Genomic DNA, 25,207 nt, shown 5'->3' with positions numbered 1-25,207 from the left:
AGTATCTATGCCTGCAACTGCTGGGAAAAACAAAGGAGTGTTCAGGCACAGCCAAGCATTGCATGGGTATTCAGACCTGAGCTGAGAATGGTGGTTCTTGGCTTGGTCTGGCGCAGGGAGCCGATGGTGGAGGARCTGCTGCTGCTGGTGGTTCCCTCACCCTTGCAGGTCAGCTGCAGGGTGGAATCCTGCCCCGGGATGGTGATGGATTTGGCGGTGGAAGGAGGCCTGGAATCAGAAGGGAAGGAGGTTACAGGCTGCCAGGCAGGGAGCAGGCATTGTTCTGTCTATACCACCCTTCTTGGCAGGGGAAGCTGGCAGCCCTCTGACCAGCAGCTCAAGTGGGATTTTGGGTTTTGTTTTCCTAYGTGCAAGACTTGGGTCTTCCCTACCTTGGACTGCATTACAACAAGAATCAAGTTTCTGAGGTAAATTATGGCAAAAAGGGACTATTMATTCATTTATAGAGGACAACAGGCTCAGAGCTTGCTGTCCTCCAGGACACCATCCAGAGCTGCCCTTTCCCCCCAAAAACACATGTCCACTGGCCAGTTGGCTTCACAAACAGGAACCAGTTTGCTGTTGTCCTATTCTCAATTCCAGCTTCCTTTCCGTTTCACCTCTTTGGCCAAAATGAAACCTTTTATCCCAACAATCCTGTCCTATTAGAGCACTTGTACAATGATCAAATAACCTTTCCCTTTTTTAACTGACTATTAAACTCCTGTTCAGTGAAAYGAAAGTGCTTTTCCAGCTGTCAAAATTATTTTTTCTGGTTATTCTGTGAGCTCACAACATCCCTTTGTAAATCCTGACAGCAGGGCAGARCTGTGAGTGCCTGGAGCCCCCTCCCTTCCTCCAGAAGTGCTTTTGGGTGGAAGCCACAGCATGTGCAGCGTGGCAAAGTGAATATTCCTGTTGGAGCCCTAACCTCGCTGTAGCCCAAAGTCTGAACTGGAACTAATGGATCAAATTATGTTTTTTAAGTGAGGAGTGAGAAATAAAAACTTTTATTTGTCTCACTCTGAGCTCTGAGTGAAGCTGTTACATGAGAGGACCTTTGCAGTATTTTGGGAGACAGAATATTAAATGTGGGCAGCCCAATGGCTATAAAGCTTTCAGGAAACKCACAGCRTGCCTTCACCAGGAAAAAGCCCTCYCTAATCATGTTATCAGTGATTTGCATGCACCCAGGTGCTTTGGGGACTTCGCTTCACAGGTTTTTAAGGGTTTTACAACCTTAAGCAAGCAAACTGTTCCTGCAGCAGCTGTGGGAGCAGCCCCTGGGTCTGTCAGCTCAGCTGCTCTCCCCCTTCCAAAAACCCCAGCAGGAGAAGGTTCATGGAGTGCTGCAGAAAATCAGTGCATGGAAGAGATTTCCCAGCATAGTTTAATTCCTGCCCAACCCTCTAATGAGTGTCATTTACCAGAAGCTCTACTGATCAAGGACTATTCCACATGCAAAGCTTCTATTTTTAGATATTTGCACATCATCAACATAAAAGGGAAAAGTGAGAATGACTGCAAAAATCCTTTAAGAAAATTAGGAGGTTTGACTTTCAGACTGAACCTACTTACATTAAATGGATATTTATATCCTATTCTGTAATTCTGTGTAATTTTTAGGCACTCTAACAGTGGGACTTGCTTCCATAGCAAAGGAGTAACAGGTATTTTTGTCAGACATTATTACCAGACATCCTAGTACCCTAGATWTAAAACATCTGTTACTGCTATAAAATTATGGTTTCCCCAAACTTCATTACACTTCCTTCTGAAGCACAAATTCTTCAGAATCAGATCACATTGATTCTGGGTTTAAAAGTATAAAAAAAAATGCTGCAGCACTAGGAAAAGCCATTCACAAAACAAACCTACCAAAACTTATGCAGCATTTTTAACAAGAATTCAAGCTCATTTATACACTTCAAGCTAGCTCCTAAAATTAGACYTTTTAGTCCAGAATACAACTGCTGCAAGAGTTGGCCTCAAGGTAAAGCTTTCTTCTCTCACATTGTTGGGAGGCAACATCAAATATTCCTGCAGGGACGTGGCAGCCCTGCTGTGCTGTCACACACCTTCCAGCACACCACAGCAGGGCTGGGACTGTTATGCTGCACTGTGGTGTGAGGGAAGATGGGCCAGAATATTTCTCAGCTGATTCACCAGCAATTCTTTAATCAGCAAAACTGCTCCACAGCTTAACTGAACTTATTCTTTCCTATCATTATGCATTAAAAAAAAACCCCATGAGTCTAATTTCTCTGCTAATTAATACAAGTTGTGAGCACTGTAGAAAAAAAAAGAATTAAAATGATTCAGCCTTGAAGTATTTTTGTTGCTGTTTCAATCTGAGATCTTTATCCCCCATGATATGTGCTGAAGCGTGTCCACTTCCAAGACTGTTTTCTTTATTGACCTTTCTCCTCTTGGAGGTCAGTGAAACCAACCCCAGAGCCATGAGAAATTTTATCCTTCARGCAAAACATGAAGTTTGTCATCAAAATCTACTGGTTTCCAAAACTTGAGTTGCACCAGCAGGAAAAGTACTGTGCACAGCAATAACCAAGCAGGGAAAGCCAGAGCAGAGAAAACCAATTAACAGCATGGCTGGCTACACTTTTCTGCCTGATTCAACCGGTTTTATTGTACATCCCAGTATCAAGGGCATCTTTTTCTCTCTCTTCATCAATTTTAGTGTCTGCCCAGAAAGGGGGCACCCAGAAACTCACGTTTTGAAGCAGGGGTCCCCGGAGAGCAGAGACATTCCGATCGTGACCTGGAGAGGGGACATAAGGCACATCATTAGCCATGCTGCACTGAGCTCCTCACTGCACAACAGCCAGGAGGTCAAGGACTAGGTGTAAAGATTAGCAAGATCTAGCTCCTTTCCCAAGGAAATCAGCTTCAGGGATTTAGCAAAGTATTTCCCTCCCTGCCCCGAATCCCTGACATCAGTGACTCCAAGTGGCAGTGGCTCAGCAGGACACCAGCCTGGCCAYGCTGACAATGCACTCGTAACCTTTTCCCCCCTCCTGCTCCTGGCTTCTTTGTCAAGGGTCACTGCTTGGCCAAATCGATGCCAAATTATCAAAGAGCAGTTCTGATAGTGGGAAGCTTTCCAAGTCAGTCTAGCAGCACAAAAGCAAAATCCTATCTCTGTACATAACAGGACCTCCTCTCAGGCCTGSCAATGCACTCTGATCTTCCCAAATTGCTAAGCAGGATTTCTACTGTGGCAGTACTAGCTTCTGTACCTTTAGGATGGAGTTGTCCTGTCGAGTATTCTTAGTATCATATCCTTCCAGCAAGCAGCAACGGACAGTGGATCCAGAGCCCGCAAACTCTGCCAGGTTTAGATCAGCAAAGCCCAGCTGTAGCAAGAAAACATTGGAGGGGAAGGTGAGAGAACAGAAGTTACTCCATAAAGGGATACATGGCATCACAGACCAAAGTGAGACAGCACATTCGGGAGCAAGGGCAGAAACAGGAGCCAGGACACACAGTGGTGGCTGTGAAGACCCCTGTTCTCGAGGATGGGCAGAGCTACATTCCTAATCCCAAACCAGATGGACACTTGGAGGTCTTCAGGAAGCCAAGCCCATGTGGAGGAAGGGTGTACAGTAGTGGTGGTGGCCAGGACAGTGTTAACCAGCCTGCAGCCRTTGCATAACCAAGGACATGGAAGGCACTAGGTCAACGATGTGGAAAAAACAGAATCACACATACACAAACATAATAAGGCACTCTTTGTATCGGGCCATCCCAGAATGCAGTGGAGCATGTGAACCAGGAGATGAAAGGATATTGTTACAGGGGAAAGTGACACCATGCTGAAAAAAACAACTGAGACTTTGGGCACAGGGAGCTGGAGGCCCGGAGCCATGTGGCACTGCCTGTGCCTCACCCCTCASAGGCAGCTGCTGGGCTGGGCAGCTCCTGGAGCACTCCTATACACTGCTGAGGTTTAACTAGCAACGGGTATGTTTGACAGGCAGAAGGGAAGAGAAATATTYGGAGAGATTTAGTTGTGAGCTCTCTAAACCTCCTCTAACAAATGGGAAGCAAACAGGGAAGGTGACAAAGCTGAAGACYACAGGCATTTTCAAAGAGGGCACTGATGCCTCCAGGGTAAATACAAACACAATGAAGAGCACCTTTGTTTTCCTGCCCAAATCCCTGGTGTATCAACAGTGTTCCAAAGAAAAAGTTATGGCTTCTCTTATGCACAGMTTTAGGAGCAGAATCAGTAGTGTCTCATCTAATCTGATCAGGAGGATGTGCTGTACTCTGTATTTGGCCAAAGCATCCAGGCGTGGAGTATCTGCGTCACTTCAACAACAGGTCAGCTCCCAGGAGAGCAGGGAGCACAGGTGGAGCAGCAGCAGGTCACTGTGCTCTGCAGCACATCCCTGCTGCCCTGGTGTTGACAGCTGGATGACACAACTGAACAGGGAGCCCCAACAGTAGCACCATCCTAAGGAATTGTGGTGCTCTGTCAGCTGAGGAAGCTGATAGAGACACARCACAAAACAGTCACTGGCACAGGAACTCTGGATCCCATTGCTCCAAGCAAAAATCTAAACCGCAGTCTGCTCAAGATATATGATTGAGGGAGAAACAGCACCAAGATTAGTATGGCAGCTTCCTCCATCCCATTCTCAAAAGGGAACTTCTGATGGCAAATGAAAAAAATATGTGGGATAGAGAGGGAACCTTTTATCATCAAAAAAGGAAGGAAAAAAATAACCTAATTTYTCTCTCTTCTCACTTCTTAAGAATTTCTTTAATGAAAGTGTCTCTCCAGCCCTTGCTGCAGAAATTCCTCTGTCTCTTCTAGTTAAGGGCTATGCTGCTTGCTAATTATTCACCGATAAGGAAAAAACCAGTCAATTTTTATCTCTTAGAGATAAACAGGACAGAGGAAAGCCAAAGAGGGAGATGCAATCCATCACTGTGACAAAGACACAGCACCACCACACTAAGAGAACAACATGACACGACGGTGGTCCAGACCCAGATCCCTCTTCCTCCACCACAGCACTAAATCCTGAGAAGAGATGGACATGGGAGCACAGAGTGTGGGAGAACCCTCCAGTGACCCACATGGTGTGCTGAGGTCAGAAGCTCTTTCAGGAAGCAGACTCCCAGTATATAGAGGAAAGATCCCTTTACAAAAGGATGTTTTCAGATATAACCTTTCAGAATAGTTTCCTCAGATTTCCAGCCAGCTGATGGTGTTTCTTCCAGCTCAGGGAAAGAGTTTCTGCTTTATCAGTCCTTCCTGTCGTCTTCCGCTCTGTCACCCCTGACACTGAGGTGACATTCACGTCAAACCCGAAGGTGCACGAGTCAGTGGAAACTCTGCCTGGAGCACAAACAGCCCCAGCACCCTCAGTCCCTGCTGAAGAAGGACCAGGTACAGAGGGCATTCACGAGTTGCATCTTCCTCTACATTTGCTGCCATGATTGGAGGGAAAGTTTAAAAAGGTGGGGAYTCATGGTGTAAAATGGGAAAATAGTTGCATGGATATGCATCACAGACTTCTGCCAGAAACATTAGGAAGCCCAAATCAGTCAGTTCTGTCCTGAAGAACTGCCTAGGGCAAGACTGCAATCACCCTGTTTGGTGTGCCATCCCTCTTTTCTGAGCTGCTTCAGATCATCTTCGAGGAGAACATATCTGTCATCTTCACAGAAGAGTGAGCACGGTACCAGCCCAAGACATGACAAGTACTTGAGATTTGGTCTCCAACTCTGGGCTGGAGAAAGTCAGTCTCTTAAATGCCACTAAACACAACTGGAGACTAGCAAAAAGGAAGTAGGTTAGAGCATGACCTGAATAAGGTCTCCAGGTTAACTCCACCATGGAAACGTGCCTTCAGGCTTTCTTTAATTCTGCCTTTCCAAATCCTGTGGAAAGCTTGAGGATGGACACTGCAGAAGGCACAGGCTGATGCATTTCTATGTCTCAGAGGCACATCTCTTCCTCCAGCTATGCTGGTCTCCCTGGACAGGCAGCTCTGCAGAATGAATAATCTCCCCACAGCAGGAATTTAGTGAAAGAGAAACTGATGGCCCTAGAGACCACATCCTAATTAGCAACAAAAAAGGAACGATGTGGGCAGCCTCACTGCCTTCTTCCATCCAGCACAGGAGAACACAGGAGTGAGTACACTGCACCCTTCCCAGCCAGTTGCCTCCACGGCCTCAGAAAAGATATTGATGAGAAGGAATTCTTACATGGCTGTGCGTGACTGGAGCATCTGTTTATTAGAAACCAGCAGCAGTGACTCAWTTTCAAACAAACATGATTTTGGGCACTGTGTGAGCTCAGCTTCCAAGCCAACATTGTCTCTTGATCCAGCACAAAGAAGAGAAGGGGGCAGCCCATTGTCTGTCCCACAGTACAGGCAAGAAAATGAGGGGAAGACAAACCAAGACTAAGATCCCTGCTGATCCGTTTGGCTTTTGCCTCAGTGTCTCCTGTGCTTTGGCAGGCAGGGATTTGTGCTGTAGGCTCCTGCTTGCACTCCTGAGGCAGTGAGGTGCCTGCCCCAGCCTCAGCTGGCTGCCGTGCTCTGGAGAACAGAACTGCAGTCTGTTTCTTTATTAGAGACACACTGCCAGAAGCCAGAGAGTTCACATCTGACTCAGAACTTCCCCAAAGTTTGAGGACATGCAGATCATCTCTCCAACCCCCATCTCAATTCCACATCCAGTGCAATCTGGATCCTGTCCCAGCAAGTAGATTTTTTTTGGGAAATCTCTTAACCCAGATTTAAAYTGAGAACTTATGAGCATCTCTCCAGATTGCTCCACTCAGCAGCCACTGGTTTCTAATGGGTGTCAAGCACTAACAGGAGACAAAATCATCCTCACTCTGCTACATTTGCCCTTTCTGTGCTCTTACCTTTGAGTAGGTTTTTCCGCCCTTCAGCTCCTATATTGGGAGACAAAACAAACAGGAAAAGCAGCTATTATATGTGCTGGGGCAACAGGGGGAAAGTCATTACTCAATCCTGGAATCTGCTCTCAGGATTCACAAGCCTCTTTCTCAAGGGTTACCACCACCCTGGTCATTCCCACCCTCAAGGAGCCTTTTTGGAGAGAGAGGSTCTGTTCCAGCATATCCTGTCCCAAACAAACTTTTCTTCCCATCACAGTCCATACAATTTTTCTTGCTGCCAAAATGCAGCCAATAACTGACTGTCAGTACACCACTGGTGCTACTACCTGCCAGAAGCAAAGCTGGATGCTCACCTTACGGACAGACACTCGGCAGATGCAGGGGTCCAGGAGTCCTGTGGCAGGGTTGGCACTCATTTTACACACAAAGGTGAATTTCTTTTTCCAGCGGACACAGTTTTCCTGAACTTCCTCTCTGTGAGAATGAAAACGAGAGAATTTCAAATAAAGATACAAAGCCAGATCAAGACCAGCTGTATCTTTTTTTAATGACTGGCATTGTGGCCTGTAAAGATCCTCTGCAACACAGCTTGGTTCACCKGAAACTGTACCACACAATGGTGTTAAGTTAGCATCAAGCTTTTTACTAGTCAATACAGGTAAAATCCACTCAGCTTACAGCAATAATAATCATCTCATCAACAGAATTTGCCTTTAAAAGTCTCGCAAGCTCTCTGACATTTCCTGCTTAGCCAGTTTAGCTCATTCACCATCCGGCCTGGATGGAGCAAATCTCCGTAACTGAACTGGGCTGAAGGTTCACAGGCTTATCTCCCTYCAGCATGTCTGTTTGTACAGCCTCTGCACAGCAAACTGTGTCCTGGATGGCCTGCCCTTCCCTGCTTCTCATGCCAGGACTAAGCCAGAGAGGACAGCCAGCTTGAAGGAGGACACAAATGCACGTGGAAATGCTCCTGGTGCAGGCAGACMCTGCCTTTCAGATTATACACGGTTCAGACAGTGAAACAGTCTCAGCCAGSGAAGAGGTGGTTTGAGCTCAGAGCTTCTGAGCAGCCCATCCTGATCTCCAGAGTGAGTGGAGAAGCACAAAGCTCTGGCATAGCCTGAGCCTTCAGGTGGAAGAGAAGAAGCCTTCCTGARTGCAGGAATAGCTTCAGGTACAGCTCTGGCTTCTGCACAGCCCTCAGGGGAAGCTGGATTTCACCTTTCCAAGGAGGCTGGTTCAAAGGAGCCTGGTAACAAAGTGTGTGGATCCTTCCATGGGTCTCTGTCTTCCTGCTGAGCCTCTGCAGGACCTGATCCCTTTAGGGCTCAGAGCTTGGCACTCAGCCAGCTCAGTTCTCAAAGTAATGAGGACASAGGGAGGAAGGGAAGGCGCTGTTGACAGCTGTGAGCAAGCAWGTTGGACTCTTATCTCTCCTGCTAGCTCAGGACAAAGGGGCAAGGGCAGYTGATAAACTGTTTGCTTTAGCAGGGAAAGGGAGGTTTCCCACCATCTGACCCAGGCATGGTGCAAGCCAAAGGCATTGGTGGCAAAGGGGAGAATGATCAGCACCTCAACTCTTCCTGGGAAGGAAGTGGAAGAGGCTGTAGCTCACATTGCCATYAGGGGAACCTCAAGGTGAGCCCACCAGGACAGATCCAGGGACTCAATCCTGAGGATGGAGATCCCTGCTAGTCCTCCAAAACATTCTGTGGGACTGAATGTGCCAGCCAAGGTAGACACAGAGAACAGAAAAGGAGTAGCTGACAAACAACTGAAACCTGTAATCCTCTGTAATGCAGATAAAGGCTGATCATCCCTGTTTAAAATGATAGAGAACAGAAGCCAGCAATTCCTTCAAGGTAGAGAACTTAAATCCCTTCCAGACAGAACTCAGGCTYGCTATTGATGTCAGTAATAACTGAAACATCTAAGTGCCAAAAATACCTTTGAATCTGGATTATTAATTCAAGATGAGATCTGGTTCTCATTGCTCCACTCAACTCACCCCAGCTCTCTCTGACAGCAGAAAAAAYACTTCCAGAGGGATTAAAAAGGTTTTGCCTGTAATAAAATATTCACCATGCCAGCCAAATTAGGCAAGTTACATTTCAAATATGGGTGCCTTAAAYCTGACTCAATAATAGGCATCTTAAGGATCTAAAGGAAAGAAAAACTCAAGATATAGATGAGAAAAGAAATTCAACAAAACAAAAAAAACACCTGTGAACAAGTGCTTCAGGAACACAAGACAGGTATGGGGGGATGCAGGAAACACCAAATACACTAGCAGCATTAGTCATCTTTGAAAAGGAAATGCTTTTTTCTAGAGAGCAAGGCTAATGCTAAAGCTACTACCAACACCGGGGCTCCGAGTGAATGCTGGAATACAGCTGCAAGAGAAAGATGTTCCATCACACAGCAATACACTGCTGCACACCTTGTTCCCAGCCCTGATCAGAGCTTAACTCCTGCCAGACAGGAGCATTCACAGCACAAAGTTCCAGCTCCCAGATCCCATTGAATATGCCTGGCTCCCACAGCTGTGGGATCATCAGTGGGATCAAGAACTGCTCCTCCATGAGAGTTTCCTTACTCAGGAGCTCTTGCTGGTTTTACAATGCAGCCATGATTAAGCATCTGTTGGGTACTGYTAAGTCCAATGAAAGCTAATTACTTCAAAACGTGGCAAAAAGTACTGATAAGCAATAAAGAGCTCCATAGCTAATTTGCCTTTAGCGTAAGCTCCTCTAACGGACATTCTGYTTCTCATTAAGGATGTACGCCAGCTTTCCAGAACTGCTGTAGATACCACACAGTGCAAGGGATTAGGAAAAGGATTTGGGGGYGTTATGTTACCCACAGCACTGTGATCATGAACCTGAGCTGCAGGTGCACACATAGCTTAGGGCTTTTTCTGTCTTTGAAACAGTGTGCACAGGATAAGAAGGAGTTCATAAGACAAAATCCAGAGCTGCTTTCCAGTCACAAGTTTCCCAATAATTCAACAATAACTTTCAACCTCTTTTTTTTTTTTTTTTTTTTTTTTTTTTTTTAAGGGTGGAGGCTGGGTCTGTGTCATTAGACAAGCAAGCAACAGCTCTATTGTTTCAAAGTGAACTCTAAAAAATTAGTTCCACATTTCCAAAAGATGGCATGTGGAGAAGCAATGGGCTTTGCCTATCCACATCCCTTCAMGCTATCGTTAGGCTGGTAATTAGACAACACTAAAATAGGGACCAAAAAATAAAAAAAGAGAACTCAAGATGATGAGCAGTTTTGTATTTAGCCCTGGAATATTCTCTGATGTACAATTAGCAAGCATCATACAGAAACAAAAAAACACCCAAGAAGCGTGGTGAGGGCTGCACCGAGAGGTGTTTTCTTCCATCCTAATCACAAGGAATCTAAAAGTAAAGCAGAAACTAACAGCTTAAAACCAGAAGTGTCTAATTTTAAATTTTACTCTGTATTTGGAGAACTAGAAATAGTTCACACCAATGCCTGGTACTAGGTGCCAATTCAACGTGTCTTCAGAAGTTTTATTTTTAAAAAGCGGTCTGTATAATTTTGCAAAAAGACTCCCAGAAGGTTGAATCCCTGCCAAGCTAAGCTTTGCCCTCTTCTGACTTCAGACTTATTCAAAGCTGTGTAATTACTCTTCCAGACCGAAATATACCTCCTCGGAATAAACCAGTGCAATCCTGTGGCAGCTTTTGTGAAAAGTGGAGTTTCAGAAAGAGCCTCACGAGGTCTTCTAATCCTGGAGCTGCTCATCTGCCTCTAGATAGAGGAACAGTTTTCTGCATCCCTCATTCACCATCCTACCCCTTGAGAGAAGATTTACCAGAAAAAACAGCTGGAGGATATTTCACCATAGCATGGTGAGAATTCAAGTAATGGGAATGATGCACAGTAGGGACCCACTTCTTTACCTGCTTTTGGAGAAGCAGCAGGGAACTCAGGGAAGCCTCCAAGGCCTCTCTGGGCTCAGATCTCACACACAGCTCTGGAGACAGGCAGAAAAACACACAACAAACAGACCTCAAAGAAGAGATGTTTCCCAACTGTGATTTAGTGCCTTGGACAGATTGTTACAGAAAGCCACAAGGCTCACCCTGAATTCAAGTTGGTAAAGCAAACACTTCTAGAAGAAGGCCACGTATATGACCCATGCTATCTTGGGYTACTGTGAAACTCTCTCCCACATGAAAAACCCAGCTAATGAAACACTAGAGCAGAGATTAAAACTTCTATTTACAGACTCAGAGCTGAGTTGTGGGTATCAACCTTCCAAYATGCCACCTGCTGAAGCACTGTTGCCTTGCTGAAGCATTTAGAAAAGCAGATGTTTCACTTGTACTTTATGGCAGTTGTCACACAAAAAGGCCACAGCCTTACTGGAAGGGCTGCAGCAACAAAAAAATAGCTTTTAATGCAAAATGTTTCAGCAGAGCAGTTTCAGCAACTCACTCTGATGTTTCATGCACRGGAGCAGATGTGGGAAAACCTCAGGCTAAATGGGACAGTATAGWGATAAGCACACACAAAGAGCTTCTTATTCAGATTTCCTCCTCTTCATTATAGAGAGGGAAAGTGTAAGCTTTCCTATTTCTGATGCTCAATCCACATGCTCACTGTCCCCCCTCTGAGATGTGGATCTGTGTCAGGTCCTTCAAGCAGAACTAATCCCCCTTGCAGCAGACCTGGTCCTCTGCACCCTCCTCCCTGGCTCACACTGCAGCAGGAGCGGCAGCATCTTATCTGATAAGGTGCAGGAGAGATAGCACCATTTTAAAGAGGCTGCCAAGCCAACTCCCAGCTCAGATTCTTTTAAGTGCAATGAAAAACAGCCCTTCAAGGGGCCCTGACACACAGCAGCAGTGGGTCTTTTGGGGAGGAAGAGAACACAACCTCAGCAATGCAGGTACAATCCCCTCAACCACAGAGGAGGATTAAGAAACAAAACAAAACAAAAAAATCACATTATTTCAGCAGATTACACCTGAACGGGATCTTCTACACCATTTCTTTAYGCAGCTCTGCTTCCATCTGCAGAGACACAGTTAAAACACTCTCATCTATTCCCCAGCCCTTCCCAAGGCTGAATTAGAGCAGAATTACTGACACTCTCATCAGCTTGGCAAAGCCTGGAACAATCCTGCATTTTGCTCCAGAGAAGACAGTTACTATTTTAACCAGGTTTTCTAGTGCAAAGCTGTAGGAGAGACCTTTGGTAAGGGCAAGGAAAAAGCTCCCTGAAAAGCCTGTTTCAAAACTGACTTTCTAAGATACTCAGGAACCAGTATTCACACCCYGGCATTCACAGCACACCAAAATATATCCCATCCTACTAACACAGCAGGTCCTGTGACTAACAAGGCCTAATCACTGCCTATAAAACACAGGAATTACAAAAGTGGGTGAACATACATATGTAATACAAAGCAAGCCCTCATTTAGCCATTAGCTGGTTTAGATTTACAATCCAGAACCTGCAGGTATCTCCAAATAATGGGTTTAGGTCAGGGCACTTCACTGCAGTACACAAATTATAAAAGAAAAAYTCAGCTCTGAGGCTTTGCCATCCAGATGCCTGGCAAGGAAAAGGAGAGAAACCCACAGTGAACAGGATCCACTGCAGGCAGAGAGCACTGGAACAGGTCACATCAGTAAAGCTAGTGCTGCCATGATCTGTTTTATTTTATTGTCAAGCTCACGGAGGCCAAACACAGGCTATGAAGCAGAAGCAGTGCAGCAATAGGTGCTGAGAAGCTCAGTGGAAACACATCCCAGGAATGAGAATTGTCATACCATATCCCTTGGCGAACATCATAGAGAATCACAAAAACCAGCTGGATACACAACGCATTAAATCCTACTTTAACCTGGAGGTGGACAAGTGCTCTACAATTTTACAGAGGAGTCTTGCCTTCCCTGAGCAGAAGCAGAGAAAGGGTTGCAGGGAGCTCTCAACAATAAAGTTACTCTGCTGTGCCTGGGCTTACATCACTGGCCAGAACAACTGCCAACCCAAGGAGCTGGAYGTCTCCCCCTCTGCAAACAACCCCGTATTCTCCAGCTGACAAGTGCTGGTTGTTGTTCAGTAGACATGAGCAGTTATGATGGAAAAATGGGTCAGAGACAGATGATGCAGACTGTGTTACTGAGAGAACTAAGCAAGCCTTTGTCATTTGAAACAAGTCTTATTTGGATGTTTCACTGCAAGTGTTTTAAACAAGGGGTCAGCAGTAAGGTCACTGCATCTACCACCTACTTGCAAAATTAACTTTTGAATTCCCAGCAAACCCATTCCAATGGYCCATGGTGGAGAAGGACATCCATCCACATCTCCATGGTAGCATCAGCTTACACCTGCTCAGTTTTTCATTTGCACCAGAACAGTGAYATGTAAAGGCTCTCTAAAAGCTAAACTCATATACCAGTGCTTTTAGAATGAAACATTCACACAACCCAGTGTTTTTGATGGGCAAGCTCCAAAACTTCTGTAGGGCTTCACCTGCTGTCTCAGTTCTACCTCACAGCAGAAGAAGACACACATGCACTCCTGCTGTTTACTGGCAGCTGGGGAGGTGGGGAAGAGTGAACAGAGAAGGAAGAGTAGGGGAAAGTCAGCTCAGGAAATCAGATTCCATTTACGCATTTAAGAGCACAGGCAGCATAATCCCTACTTGACTGGACATGAGACAAATACAGGAAAAAGGATTAATGGCAAATGCACAGGAAAAAAAAAAGCTAATGGAAGAAATTTCAGCCACAGCTGAGAAACCAATGTAAGGAGCAGTCAAGGCGACGGCACTGGGGGACAGGGGACGGTGACGGCAGCACCAAGTGTGTGAAAGGCAGCAGAGGAAAGAACTGGAGCAAAAACAATGAGGTGAACATGACATAAAAACAGGATTCAAAGAATGATTTAGAAATCCTCCTTAGGAGTAAGCTGGTATCTAGCAGGCAGAGGATTGACTTTTTATGGCTTTAACCTTATTTCCAGAAGAAGCCTATTTCTGTAAAGTACAGCTTTGGAACTGCGTGTTACAGTCCCCTCCAAGGCAGTGATTAATCTTGATAAAGGTCCACCAGCACAAGCCCGAGAGTGATAATCCCTCCTGGAGAATAGGGGCTGCAGTCAGTCAATCACCAGAACAAAACCCTCCAGCATTAGCATTCCTGGTTGTGTATTAACAGCCTCTTTGAAAGTGATTCAGTTATGTCTGGACTCCAGTCACATGAACCCAGACATGTGTCTTTTACAAGTGACACACAAGAAATGCTGCACCTCATGGACAATGCCCCACAGGGAAGAGATTTCCAGTGCAGTGCATCCCATGTGCTCCAGATCACTGCACTGGCTAGCCAGGCTCTCCAGTAYATTGGGGGTTATTCTAGAAGAAATATTTCCAACCATTCCTTCTATCTAAATCTTAAAACTATTAAACTCCTTTTAAAATTGACTATGTTAAAAATACTGAGAAACAAAAAAATGGAGGCTTTTTAAAAAAAATCACATGCAGCTGGTGACCAAGTGCTAGAGGAGAAGCTACATAAAGAAACAAAAATTGTGCCAAATCGAGAAAATAAGTCACAGAAAAATGACCCTATAGAACTTAAGCTATAGAACAAGTCAGATGAGTTTTGGAAGGGTAAGCAAGGGTGGAGCAGGGAGAAAGCATGGGGAAATAATTCTAACAGACTCAGCTGCAAACAGCAATGGCACTTTAAAGATGGGACATGCCCAGCAGAGCCACTCTGCTTGGTATTTGTAATTTACATTCTGTCACCTCAAAGCAAAGAAGAAAAGCTGGACATCAGGAAAACAAGTCCAAGAAGGGAGTGTAACAGTAAATGCTGGGCAATACATCTATTGTTACATTCTGTGCTGAAGGCAGACCAACCCGAAGCAACACATATCCAAGGACTTCTTGCCACATCTACAGAGCACAAGCTCTTTTTGGTCTGAGGCCAGGGATGTGTGCCAGGAGAAAAACATCACAAGCAAAAAACCACCAAACTCTAAAGTGTAAAGAAAGGAATAACTGGATAGATGAYTCAGTTACTAATACACAAGTCTGTAATAAAGTGCGTATTGAACRCTGAAAGACGCATTTGCTTTTTTTGAACTCTGATCATGCACTGAGTCACCACACCAACTCCTACCTCCATTGTTCCGACAGTCTATGTCGGAGTTGGCTTAGCCCAGAGCGAGCCATGTGCCAGGCTGCCAAGCCCACCACCAGTGCCTCCCTCCCATAAGCAAATCCACAAGGATTTCATCTGCAGAAGAAACCAGGGCAGATCTGCCCTGCAGATTGCACTTGAGCCTGTCCAGGTCAGACACCAGCTCCCGCACTCAGGTTGTTGTATGCCAGTGGTCCCTTCTCCATGTGTTGYTCCTCTTGCTCTGTGCTGCAGAAAACTGGGCTACCTTGCAGTTCACACCGACCACGCGCTGAAGAACTTGTCTAACTCTGGGCCTAAATACCTCTCAGGTCTAATGTTCCACAACTACAACCACTGAACAATCAGATGTGCATAGAACAGGCATGGGGGCAACTTAAGTTATCTCCTATGAGCCCTAACCTACACCTCTGGTCCAGCCAGCTGGAGTTACAAGGGGATGAAAAATCCCAAGCTGAGAGACTGGGAGATGTTACYGGGGGATGAAAGGCACAGAAGGAGAGGTGTTCAGGCTCGTTACCAACATTTGCACAGTAAAATGCACAGAAGTTAAAATATCGGGAAAAAATCCTGACTCTTGAAGGCCTATTGGCCCTTTGAACAAATAACAATTCAAATTTCCCCTGTGGTTCCAACAGATTGAGGAATTAAAGCTTCAGAAAGTCCCAAACACTTTAGAAAAAGACCAAGGTTCGCTCTGTACAGATGCTCACAAGATTAAGGTGGAATAATTCACCAAATTTCAGAGTCAATACAYGTTTTTGTATCACACTGCAGCTTTTCTCGAAAGCCTTTTCACTTCTGGCAGACCACAGATGTAAAATGAAGACTCACTGATTATCCTTTGCTGGTGTATTTATAAACTTTCTTCATTCCCTAAGTGGTAGCTGCCATTCTGAGAGATTCCAGATTTGCCTTTTGCTGACTCAATTTAAATTCCCAGCGAAGRAAGACAGCAATGTAAACTCCACCAGGAGAACTCTGATAATATCCCCCACACACAGGGCACAAGACATGGCTACAACTCTGTACTGCAAGAAAGCTGGCTTTGAAAACAAGATGCTCTTATGAAGAAAAAGCTCCTTATAAAGGAAAAAGCAACCTTTCAAAACCAAAAAAAAAATCCATACTTGCTCCCCAAGATGAGAAAAATCCAGACATAGGTCAACTCAATAGTCCAAGGCTTTGCTGGGATAGTAAATATGGCAAATGAAAACCCAGAAGGTAATCAACACAAGACTAGGAACAACATYCCTAACAAGTGATGTGCAGAATTAAATGTTTTTGCCTCTAAGGCAGATTTATGGCACGTGAAGACATACTGATGCTATACTTTCTTTGTTAATATCAACCCTGCTTCAACCAGGAGAGTWTGCCAATGTAGTCGTACCAGAGAAGTCTTTATAGTGCAAATTAATCTGCACACAGGGCCAAGTTCATTTCTGGAATAATTTCATTAATACCGTATGATGTAACATCACTGCAATTTGGCTCGAACAYGCTGAAGAGTCTTTCAGTAAATAAGCTGCCTGAAGTCAACCCTGGTGCTAAAAGTAGGTTTAGTTACCCAAGAGGTAACACCCAACCATGCTCAGACGTGTTTCCCTATGAGTCACTTCTATAGAGTATGTATTTACTCAAAACAAATACAACAGCCCAAGAGAAGGCCCTTTATATGTTAACAGCAGCTTTTTCATTCTGTGATCAACATGGGTGCTTTATGATGGCTCCTTTATAAAGGCACCATTCAGCAGTACAAACCAGGTCACTGGTTTTAAACACAAGGTCCAACCACGCTTTCCCTGAACCTCTGCCCCCWCCATCAATATCTATCACTGCTGGTGTTTATCAGCAAAAAGGCCACTCAGCAGGAGAGGTTTGMGAATGAGAAGAGGCTGCTGAGCAAAGCTTGTTGACCCCTGACTCATCACTGTACTGGTGGTGATGGGCTGGGACTCCTAAATCTGCCTCTCCCAACTCTCCCTTCCCTTCTGCCCCAATTCCAGGGTCAGAGCTGGTGTTATGTTGGACTGAGAGCCAGCAAGAGGGAAAAGAGTCTGAGACACAGCAACCAGAGCTGATTTTGCTCCTCTGGAGCCACAGCTGCAGACAAACACAATTCTCTAAGAACAACTAMTATCTCACAGTGCTACTTATCCTAATGAGAGAAAGGTAATTTCATAAATTACATCTTTCTTGTTTAAAAGCAGAATATGGGACTGCTCTGCATTTAGTGGCAGCAGCCAGTGCTGGTTGAGCCCTTGGGAGATGTCAGCACAGGATCCCACTGCAGGAGCAGGTTTCTGAGGATCAGAGAGGCTTTACTTCACTGTGGCTGTCACCACAAGCTGTACTCAGACACCCTCCCTTGATTCTCCCCTACTGAGAGCAAATGACATCGGAGATGTACATGCATTGCTTCTGGAGGGAAAACAACACGCAGATTTGTTTTGAAAGGACAGAKGCACTTGCATTTACAGCAGGAAAGGTCTTTGCTATAAACCTACATCAGAAATGGACCTTAAAGAGAACAGGAGCCACAGCATGATCAGCTACTCCCTACAGAGCACAAAAAGGGTGTTCAACCAAGCAGAAAGGCAGCAAAGGACAGGAACAGTTGTAGGAAATACACTCCTCCACAGCACAGTTTCCCTTGCAGCAAAGAGCACTGCAGGCTGCTGAAGGTACAAAACRAGCAGCACTGCACTTGAAAGAATTCGACATTTATGTAGATGCAATCGCGTGGTGTTACCAGAACAAGCCACTGACAGAAGCCAGGGAAAGCTTTCCTACAGAGGGCTTACTGMATAATTAATCTGTAACAGAGGCAGAGTCTTCCTGCACAGCCCTTACTGCTTAGTCTGGACGCAGGACACTGCACTGGCTGGGGCTGACTGGTACAGCAGGGCTGCCTAAGTGGGAATGGAATTGCTCCATTCCAGGGCAATGGAGCATTAACGGCTCTGGAAAAATTGCTGAATTATAAATATCCGACATGCCTCCCTCATATTCTCTGTCATGCAGGCATAGCCTTAGAGAGGATGGGAAAAACTGGAATTAGTAGGAGAAATAAGCATGATGGAAACACAACCAAACTGGAAACCCCCTCCTCAGCCTAMACAGACCAAAACAAAAACCCACTGAACACGACGATACCACACCCAACTTCACCTTTACTGTCTCAAGCATGAATAAAGCGTCAAAGTCTAATACAAGGCTAGGTTAAAAAAAAAAAGTTCTCTATGCCAGGGTTTTTCCAGACAAGTGTTTCCTTCCTCCTCTCYTGGCCATTTGCATTTTTATTTTGATGAGCAATATTATCCCTTAAAGACTGGAAACAAAAGTGACTGGACAGAGAACAAGACAGCTGGAAAATGTTGTCAGGGTTCACTCTGGCCTCCCCATTTCGTAGTCCTCACGCTCCCAATTTGAATTTCAGGAGAAAAAGAAACTCCATTGGCAGGCAGGAGCACAGGTAGATGTGCACTGACCAGTCCATGTGGCAGCTGGCTGAGGGAGTCTCTGTTGATCATTAACCCAATAGCTATTAGTGAAACATCTTGCCACAGTCATTTCATATAAAATTTTATTCTCCAAGCAAAATGGAGGTATGTGACTACCCAAAATTGAAACCCTGTGGCCACCTCTGTTTCACAGGGTTTTCTATTACAGGTTCCTTGAACTGCTTGTCCCTTGCAAAGCCAAACTGGAGCACAGTGCTTGGTAATTTCTGACAGGCACTAAACAAACCTTAAATTTTGTTTTCTACATTTGGTATACTGAATGGCAAGAGAGGAGATTTACCTCAGTGAGGGAAACATGAAGCTCAAAAAGCAAGCTTTCTAGCTTTAGTTGCTTATTTCAGAGAGMACATTTCAGGGTAGTTACCAACCACATGGTAAGTCTTTTTGTAGGTCTCTAAAGCTGCATTGCTAATTAGTGCTGCAGCTTTCTAGCCCTTCCAGGACAGTAAATCCACATACTCTCTCCTTTCCTCCTGTGTAAGCACTCACAGTGCTTTCAGGCTGAACAGGGAGAGTTCATTTCTTATTTAAAATACAGCACACAGCCGTAAAAGTATTTTTAGCTTCATCCCATCTCCTACTACAAMATGGGACTTCCTTCAAGGACTCTTCTCACCAAAGAAGCAGGATAAATCCAGCCAAAGGAAAGGCATAATCCTGCTCTCTTGCCAGCTCAGCTACTCGCTATCTGCAGAGAATAGCCACTATAGACTGTATATGCTATTGCTTATCTAGAACATCCTGTCTCTTCCACATTTGCCTCCTCCCAATCCTTTAGWCTCCATGTGCTTCCTCTTCATTTTCTTCCTCATGCCCATAACTCCATCCCATTTCCTCCTCTTTGCCTTATCCACTGAGCTACAGGGGTGACCCCTGAGGARCACGTGACAATGACATCCACGGCAATCAGCGATTTCGAATCGCGCACAACAATTCCCTTTCTTGCTCATCAGATTAAAAATACACCAAACAAGAAGGCTGTTCATGCAGTGAACACAGGCACAACTGTTTGTCTAGTGGGAAGTGCCTTTCAAACCCAGGCACTAAAACGAGCTGCCGAGTCCCACTGTATGGTACCAGAGGGATCATGATGCCAAGTCCGGAGTTACGACAGCAAAGTGCATCGTGYCTCCCAGTGAGTGCACTTGGCATAATATGAACAAACTGCAAAGAGAAAAAAAAAAAAAGTCTCTCACCCTGCAGGGCAAGCAGCTGGTACTGGGGTGGGCTGACACATCCTGAAACAACACCTGAAATGATCACCTTTACAGYATGGATTACTGACATGAGGTCACAGGATGTTACAGAAGAAACAAGCAGATCCAAATGTTGGTCCAGGGAACTCCTAAAGGCTTCTGGTTATTATACAGTAATTCACAGCTATAAAATAATTCCTGACCCATTTCAGAGCAGCCTGCAAGCACAGTGCAGAACTGGCAGCCCACAGAGGATGCAGAACATATCCTGTTTGAAGAAGGGAGGTCACACACAGAGCCACATCCGCCTGTCCTCGCACGGATGAGGCCTCACAGAGCCACACACAGGTGGGTGCTGCAGAGCTCACCATCCCACACTGCCAGACCTGTGAGCTTACACATTTGCCCTGAAGTRAGGGAGGTTTCTGATCTGAGGGAGACGCTGGCCTCTTTCCTGAAACACTACCAGATGTAGTTTCCTGCAATAAAATAATAAGAAGAAATAAATCTGTACCTGCCTCATTTATCTAGAAACTGGTACCAGAACAACTTGCCAGTGGCAACTTATGGCCTATTAAAATACCAACCGCTGTGCAGAGAGACCACAGGCTGCCGAAGGCACGCATGAATTCCTCAGAAATTCAGCTACAAAGCTAGAGTCAACACTGATGGCAGCTCAAGAGCACAAAGAATAAACAGACTGGAAGCCATTTAGGTTTTTCCCTGTATTTTAGAAATAAATACATGTCTTAAAGAAGCAGGGCCACTCTTACCTACTTTCCCTGATTCTCAGCAAGAGCTGATGCTACTGGCTCCTTGCAAATTAAGCGGGCCACAGAGCCCCAGTTTCCCAGAGGAACATTAATTTCCAATGAGTAATTTTTTTGAGCCAAGGGCTGCTTAAGTCACACAGATAAGGCTGTTGCTAAGAGTCAGCTGTCAAAGCAATGCCAGCTCAGGATCGGCAACAAGGGGGAAGTTTGAAAGCTGCCTGTATCCGAACGTATTTACTGATGCTGTACACACAGCATATCRGTTACAGTGCTTTAGATTGCAGCTTCTGGTCAGCAGAACAGCCCCTGCCTGAGCCACAGCAGGCAGGACAGAGCCAGGGCATGAACAGAGACTGTTCTTTACTCAACAGGATACAGACCCCGTGGCAGGAAGGTTTTAACATAATTCTGCCAGTCTTGTGACAGGCTCCAAAGCGGTGACCGTTGACAGGAAAAGGCAAGTCTGGCACAAAGCAAATCAACCCACCCCAAAGAATCTGTCAGACTCCACGGGTGTAGCAGCTAAAGCCCAAAAAAGGTGAGAGAAGTGCTCTGCAAACTCAAAGCAMAACTTAAGATGGTTTGTGCCGGGGACCTTGCGGTGCACCATCACTTCTGCAATTTTTCCAACACTCTCAACTTGCCACAGGTTAAACCTCATCYACTGCTTCTGCTGTCACAACTTGCACTTACACTGAGCTCCACTCCTGGAATGAATGCTCTCTTTCTCATCTTTGCTGTCTAGTTTCTCTGTATTTATTTCAGAGTGCAAGGCAGTGCAGATACTATGCTTTAATATCTTGAAATAGGTCATGTTTTATTGCAAATTACTTCTAGAGGGTGTATTCAAATCACTTCTCCATTAACACCCCCAGCCTGTTCCTGAGGCTCTGCCAGGAAGGAAGAATGTTATCATGTGAAGCTGCTCTGGAACATTAAAACTCAYTCTCTTGATCTGTGTAATAGGAATATTTGTACATATAGGGAAGGTCTGCATTTTCAGACATGTTTGCAACAAAAGTACTTTTAAAGTATGTTATCACACCACATACTGTAGCAGAGGATAGAGCTGAGCACACACTGTCCTAAAATATGGAACTGGGAGAATGGTTTAAAGCCACAACCAAGTTCCTTGCTCAACTAAACCATGACAATCCCACTGGAATCAAGAGGCAGCAGTCAGCCAGTGATCCCCTTTTCACTACAGCCAGTTTTCTTCCCTCTTTGGGACTCTAAAAGAAATGATTTAGTTACCTAACCTTTGTTTTAAGGCAGACAATAGTGAAGATTCAGATCTCAACCAGGCTGAATCAATCTTTCAGYCTCTGATTAAACAAACAGTTAACAATTTTCCAGTCTGAAAAAGCTAAATATGGTCAACTTAATTACCTGAAGGATCCTGTAGCATCAAGCAAATGACTATTTATGTAAAGACAGAGAAGCAGTTGATTTCTAACTCCCACCACCAAGGGCTGCATTCTGGAGGTGGCACAACTTGCACTTCCCTTCACAAGGTTTTTGAATCACCAGTCCTGTGTTAGCAGGGCCAATGCTTCTCCCCTTTATTTATTTTCTATAGTAGTGAAAAAGTTCTGTTTATCACTAAGGCATAATGATACTTTTYATTCCACCAGCTGACAAAAGCAAGTAGCTTCAGGTCATTTGTGCCTACACCATGATGACAGAGCCACACTTAAACAAAAGCTGACCTCAGTCCACAGGGAGCTGTGAGCATCAGATGCCTTCCCAAATATCAGCATTTCTTTGGTTTTCTGGATGCAGCTTTACATCTCAAAAAAAAAAAAAAAGTATGCAGTGCAGGAAGTGGCCTTTCATACTGACTCAATTAAAAATTGCAAGGCTAAGAACATTCTGGGTTCAGGCTGCAGCATTGACATACTTGGAGGTCAGACCACCCCAACAGGGTCAGCTCTTCCCAGATTAAGCTTGCATGCAAACAGGGCTGGGCTGCAGGAGACAAGCAACATTCCTTGCTTCAAAGTGCTGCACGAGTGCCAGCATCAGAAAACCCAAGCAGAAATGCTGCTAATGCTTGGAAAAGCATGATCCCAAAGGAAATACAGTCAGAGGTGCCTTCRGAAGACAATGAGGAAGGTGGGAAATGCCCTCAAAACTGCTCAACTTATGCAAAACAGTCTTTCCTCTAGAGTCAGACAGGGGMTTTCAGAGTATAGTCCCTTCCTTCAAATCCAGAAATACCAGAGTGAAACTGTTGGCAGGCTAACAGAACAATGTAGGATGAGGTGTCAGGAGCCTGTGGATAACACCTGGCTTTCCACTTCCTTCACATCGTGCACCGGCAAYGCTCGCTGCCAACACAGAGCCAGAAATCACTCAGCACTGAGGCAAAAAGCATCTGGCTGTCACTCAACATGAACTGACACTGAAAGCAGAGAGGGGGAATTTAATTGAGTCTTCCTCTTCTGGGATACCCAAAGATGTACATGCACTTACTACTTCAGCCTGTGGTTTTAGGCACTCATTTGGACATTCAGGCTCCTGCCTGCCCTGATCCGTGGATGGGACACTTCCCAGATTAACTCACTGTATCATCTCTCTAGGAACAAAGCTGCACAACCCCCCAGAAAGCTCCAAACTGGTACAAAATGCAGCCGCCCATCTGCTCCACAAAAACGGTTGCCATGAATACATCCCAACTGCTCTGTGCCTGCTATTTTTAAAGATACTTGGGAGGCAACTGAATTCACTGGCGGTTGTGCTATTTAGGTATCTGGATTAATAATATTCAACGAATACATTGGTACTTCTCTGTGGGGAAATATAGCACSTGCCTGGCCTACACCTGGCTCAGATGCCTTTTCACATGCCCAATTTCTGTAATCCAACAGCAAGGTGATAAACCCACAGACAATAGATGCTTTTAACACAGAGCACCGTAAAGYGAAATGGGCAAGTTTTATCCTCAGAAGCCTGACCATAGCCTAAGGAAACTTTACAAAGGGAGAGGAAAAGACAAGCAAAAAGATATTTATAGATGAAACTTTAGTCATTAAATAGTTTAATGCAAGGCCTGAGCACAGGAAGTGGGGAAATAGAATACCTGCCTGCAAGAAAATAATTTAAAAAAAAACCAAAACAAAACCAGAAAACCCATGAGAGACAGATTCCCAAAGCTGAATGTGCTGACAGGACCTGAACYTTTTCCAGACAGCCTCAAATTCCTAAGAGCATTTAGTCCTAATGCATTTCAGACAGGTTCCCCTCCAGCCAGCAGTGTGAGCAGCCTGRGAAGGGGGTCCAGCCCAGCCTGTGTCCCACCAGACCCAGAGCAGCAGCTGTGTGTAACACAGGTTGAGGTGGACTTGGGACCAGGACTGGCTGACATTAGCCAGCAGTACAGGCTGCTGCTTCTGCCTTGCCCAGAGGTCAAATGAGCCTGGTGCCACCTGGCAACTCATTGGGTATATCATATTCCCACCTCCTGCCACAGACATGCATGAAGTGTCAAGTGCACTTATTGTAAATAACCTGAAAAATTTGTCTCTGGAGGTTCTTATACAACACTCCTCTTTCTACACTAGAACTACAAAAACTGATTTAGTGTTTCCTGTGAAGAGTTCCTAAACCTACTTCTAACCTCAGTTTACAGACTCCAGGTGACATGGGACACCTTGTTCAGATCAGTTCTCTGAAAAYTCATGGTCATGAACAGCTACATCTCAGCTCAATCACAGCCACAGWTCTCCAAATACCCCAGATCACAGAAGCCCAAATCGATTGCAAACACCAGATTTTGTATACAAGCAACTCACAAGAGTTGACCTGCCAGGCATTACAACCTGAAACCCGAKCAGTTCTGGAAGTGGTTGATTTCAGAAAAACAATCACAGACTCTAAATAACATACAGATTTCTAACACAACACATATACATATCTCCTTCCCTTTMATCTTTCCCAGTGAGTATCAAAAAGGTGATGGAAATGAAGAGAGGAGCACAGAGCAAAGCCGAGGCATGACCTGGGAGCCTCTCCACAAGGTAACTCTTGGAAATCCAACCCTCCTGAAGTTTCTCTAACTGCAACAGGGAAAAATATTTGGAAAAGGTCAAATGACTCGATACCACTGAGACYCATAACTTTTCAAGCAGGAACAGGTCTCCATGTGCTTTCAGTTAGAGCACAGACAGGTTGGGGGAAAGGCGGCAAACCCCCCAGCCCACTTCCCCTTTGCTCGTTTTGAGAGCTGTGTATGTGTTTGGTTTGAATTACAGTTGATTTGGCTGCTGGAACACATCTGCAAYGCTGAGCGAACTGCTGAACCCCAGCCAGCTCAGAAAACAATCCACACGGCTGGCAGCACCAGCAAATCCAGGGAAGGCTCCTAGAACCCCCTTTCAGAGAAAACAAGGAGAGGGAGATGGACATTTCTCTGCACAGRCTTTTCCAGAGATACCCTCCAGTGCCACTTATTCTATTATGATTCTAGGAAGCAGAAGGGTTAATTTCTTTCCAAGTTCACACACTGTTTGAATTCCTTAGATAAGCTGCTTCYACCAAACCCAAGGATCTAGCCTCAGGGGAGAACACTGTGAGGAAAAGCTCTTTTGATAGATTTTCTTCAAA

General features: G+C 45.1%; 1 protein-coding gene across 1 annotated transcript in view; it reads right to left on the bottom strand.

The window, feature by feature from the left end:
- EEIG1 (estrogen-induced osteoclastogenesis regulator 1) overlaps positions 1 to 25,207 on the bottom strand; it is a 37,818-nt gene that overhangs the window by 9,038 nt on the left and 3,573 nt on the right. Inside the window, exons 3-7 of the mRNA XM_057374584.1 lie at positions 7,264 to 7,384; positions 6,914 to 6,943; positions 3,258 to 3,374; positions 2,733 to 2,779; positions 77 to 228 (exon numbers count right to left, since the gene is read on the bottom strand). Coding sequence (XP_057230567.1) covers positions 77 to 228; positions 2,733 to 2,779; positions 3,258 to 3,374; positions 6,914 to 6,943; positions 7,264 to 7,384 — 467 coding nt within the window. The remainder of the gene's footprint in view (positions 1 to 76; positions 229 to 2,732; positions 2,780 to 3,257; positions 3,375 to 6,913; positions 6,944 to 7,263; positions 7,385 to 25,207) is intronic.

The sequence above is a fragment of the Malurus melanocephalus genome, unplaced genomic scaffold, assembly GCF_030028575.1.
Source record: "Malurus melanocephalus ecotype Western Australia unplaced genomic scaffold, MMel_1.1 scaffold_230, whole genome shotgun sequence".
NCBI classification, from domain to species: Eukaryota; Metazoa; Chordata; class Aves; order Passeriformes; family Maluridae; genus Malurus; species Malurus melanocephalus.
Note: the sequence above shows the minus strand (reverse complement) of the source record. Positions and strands in the feature narration are given on the sequence as shown.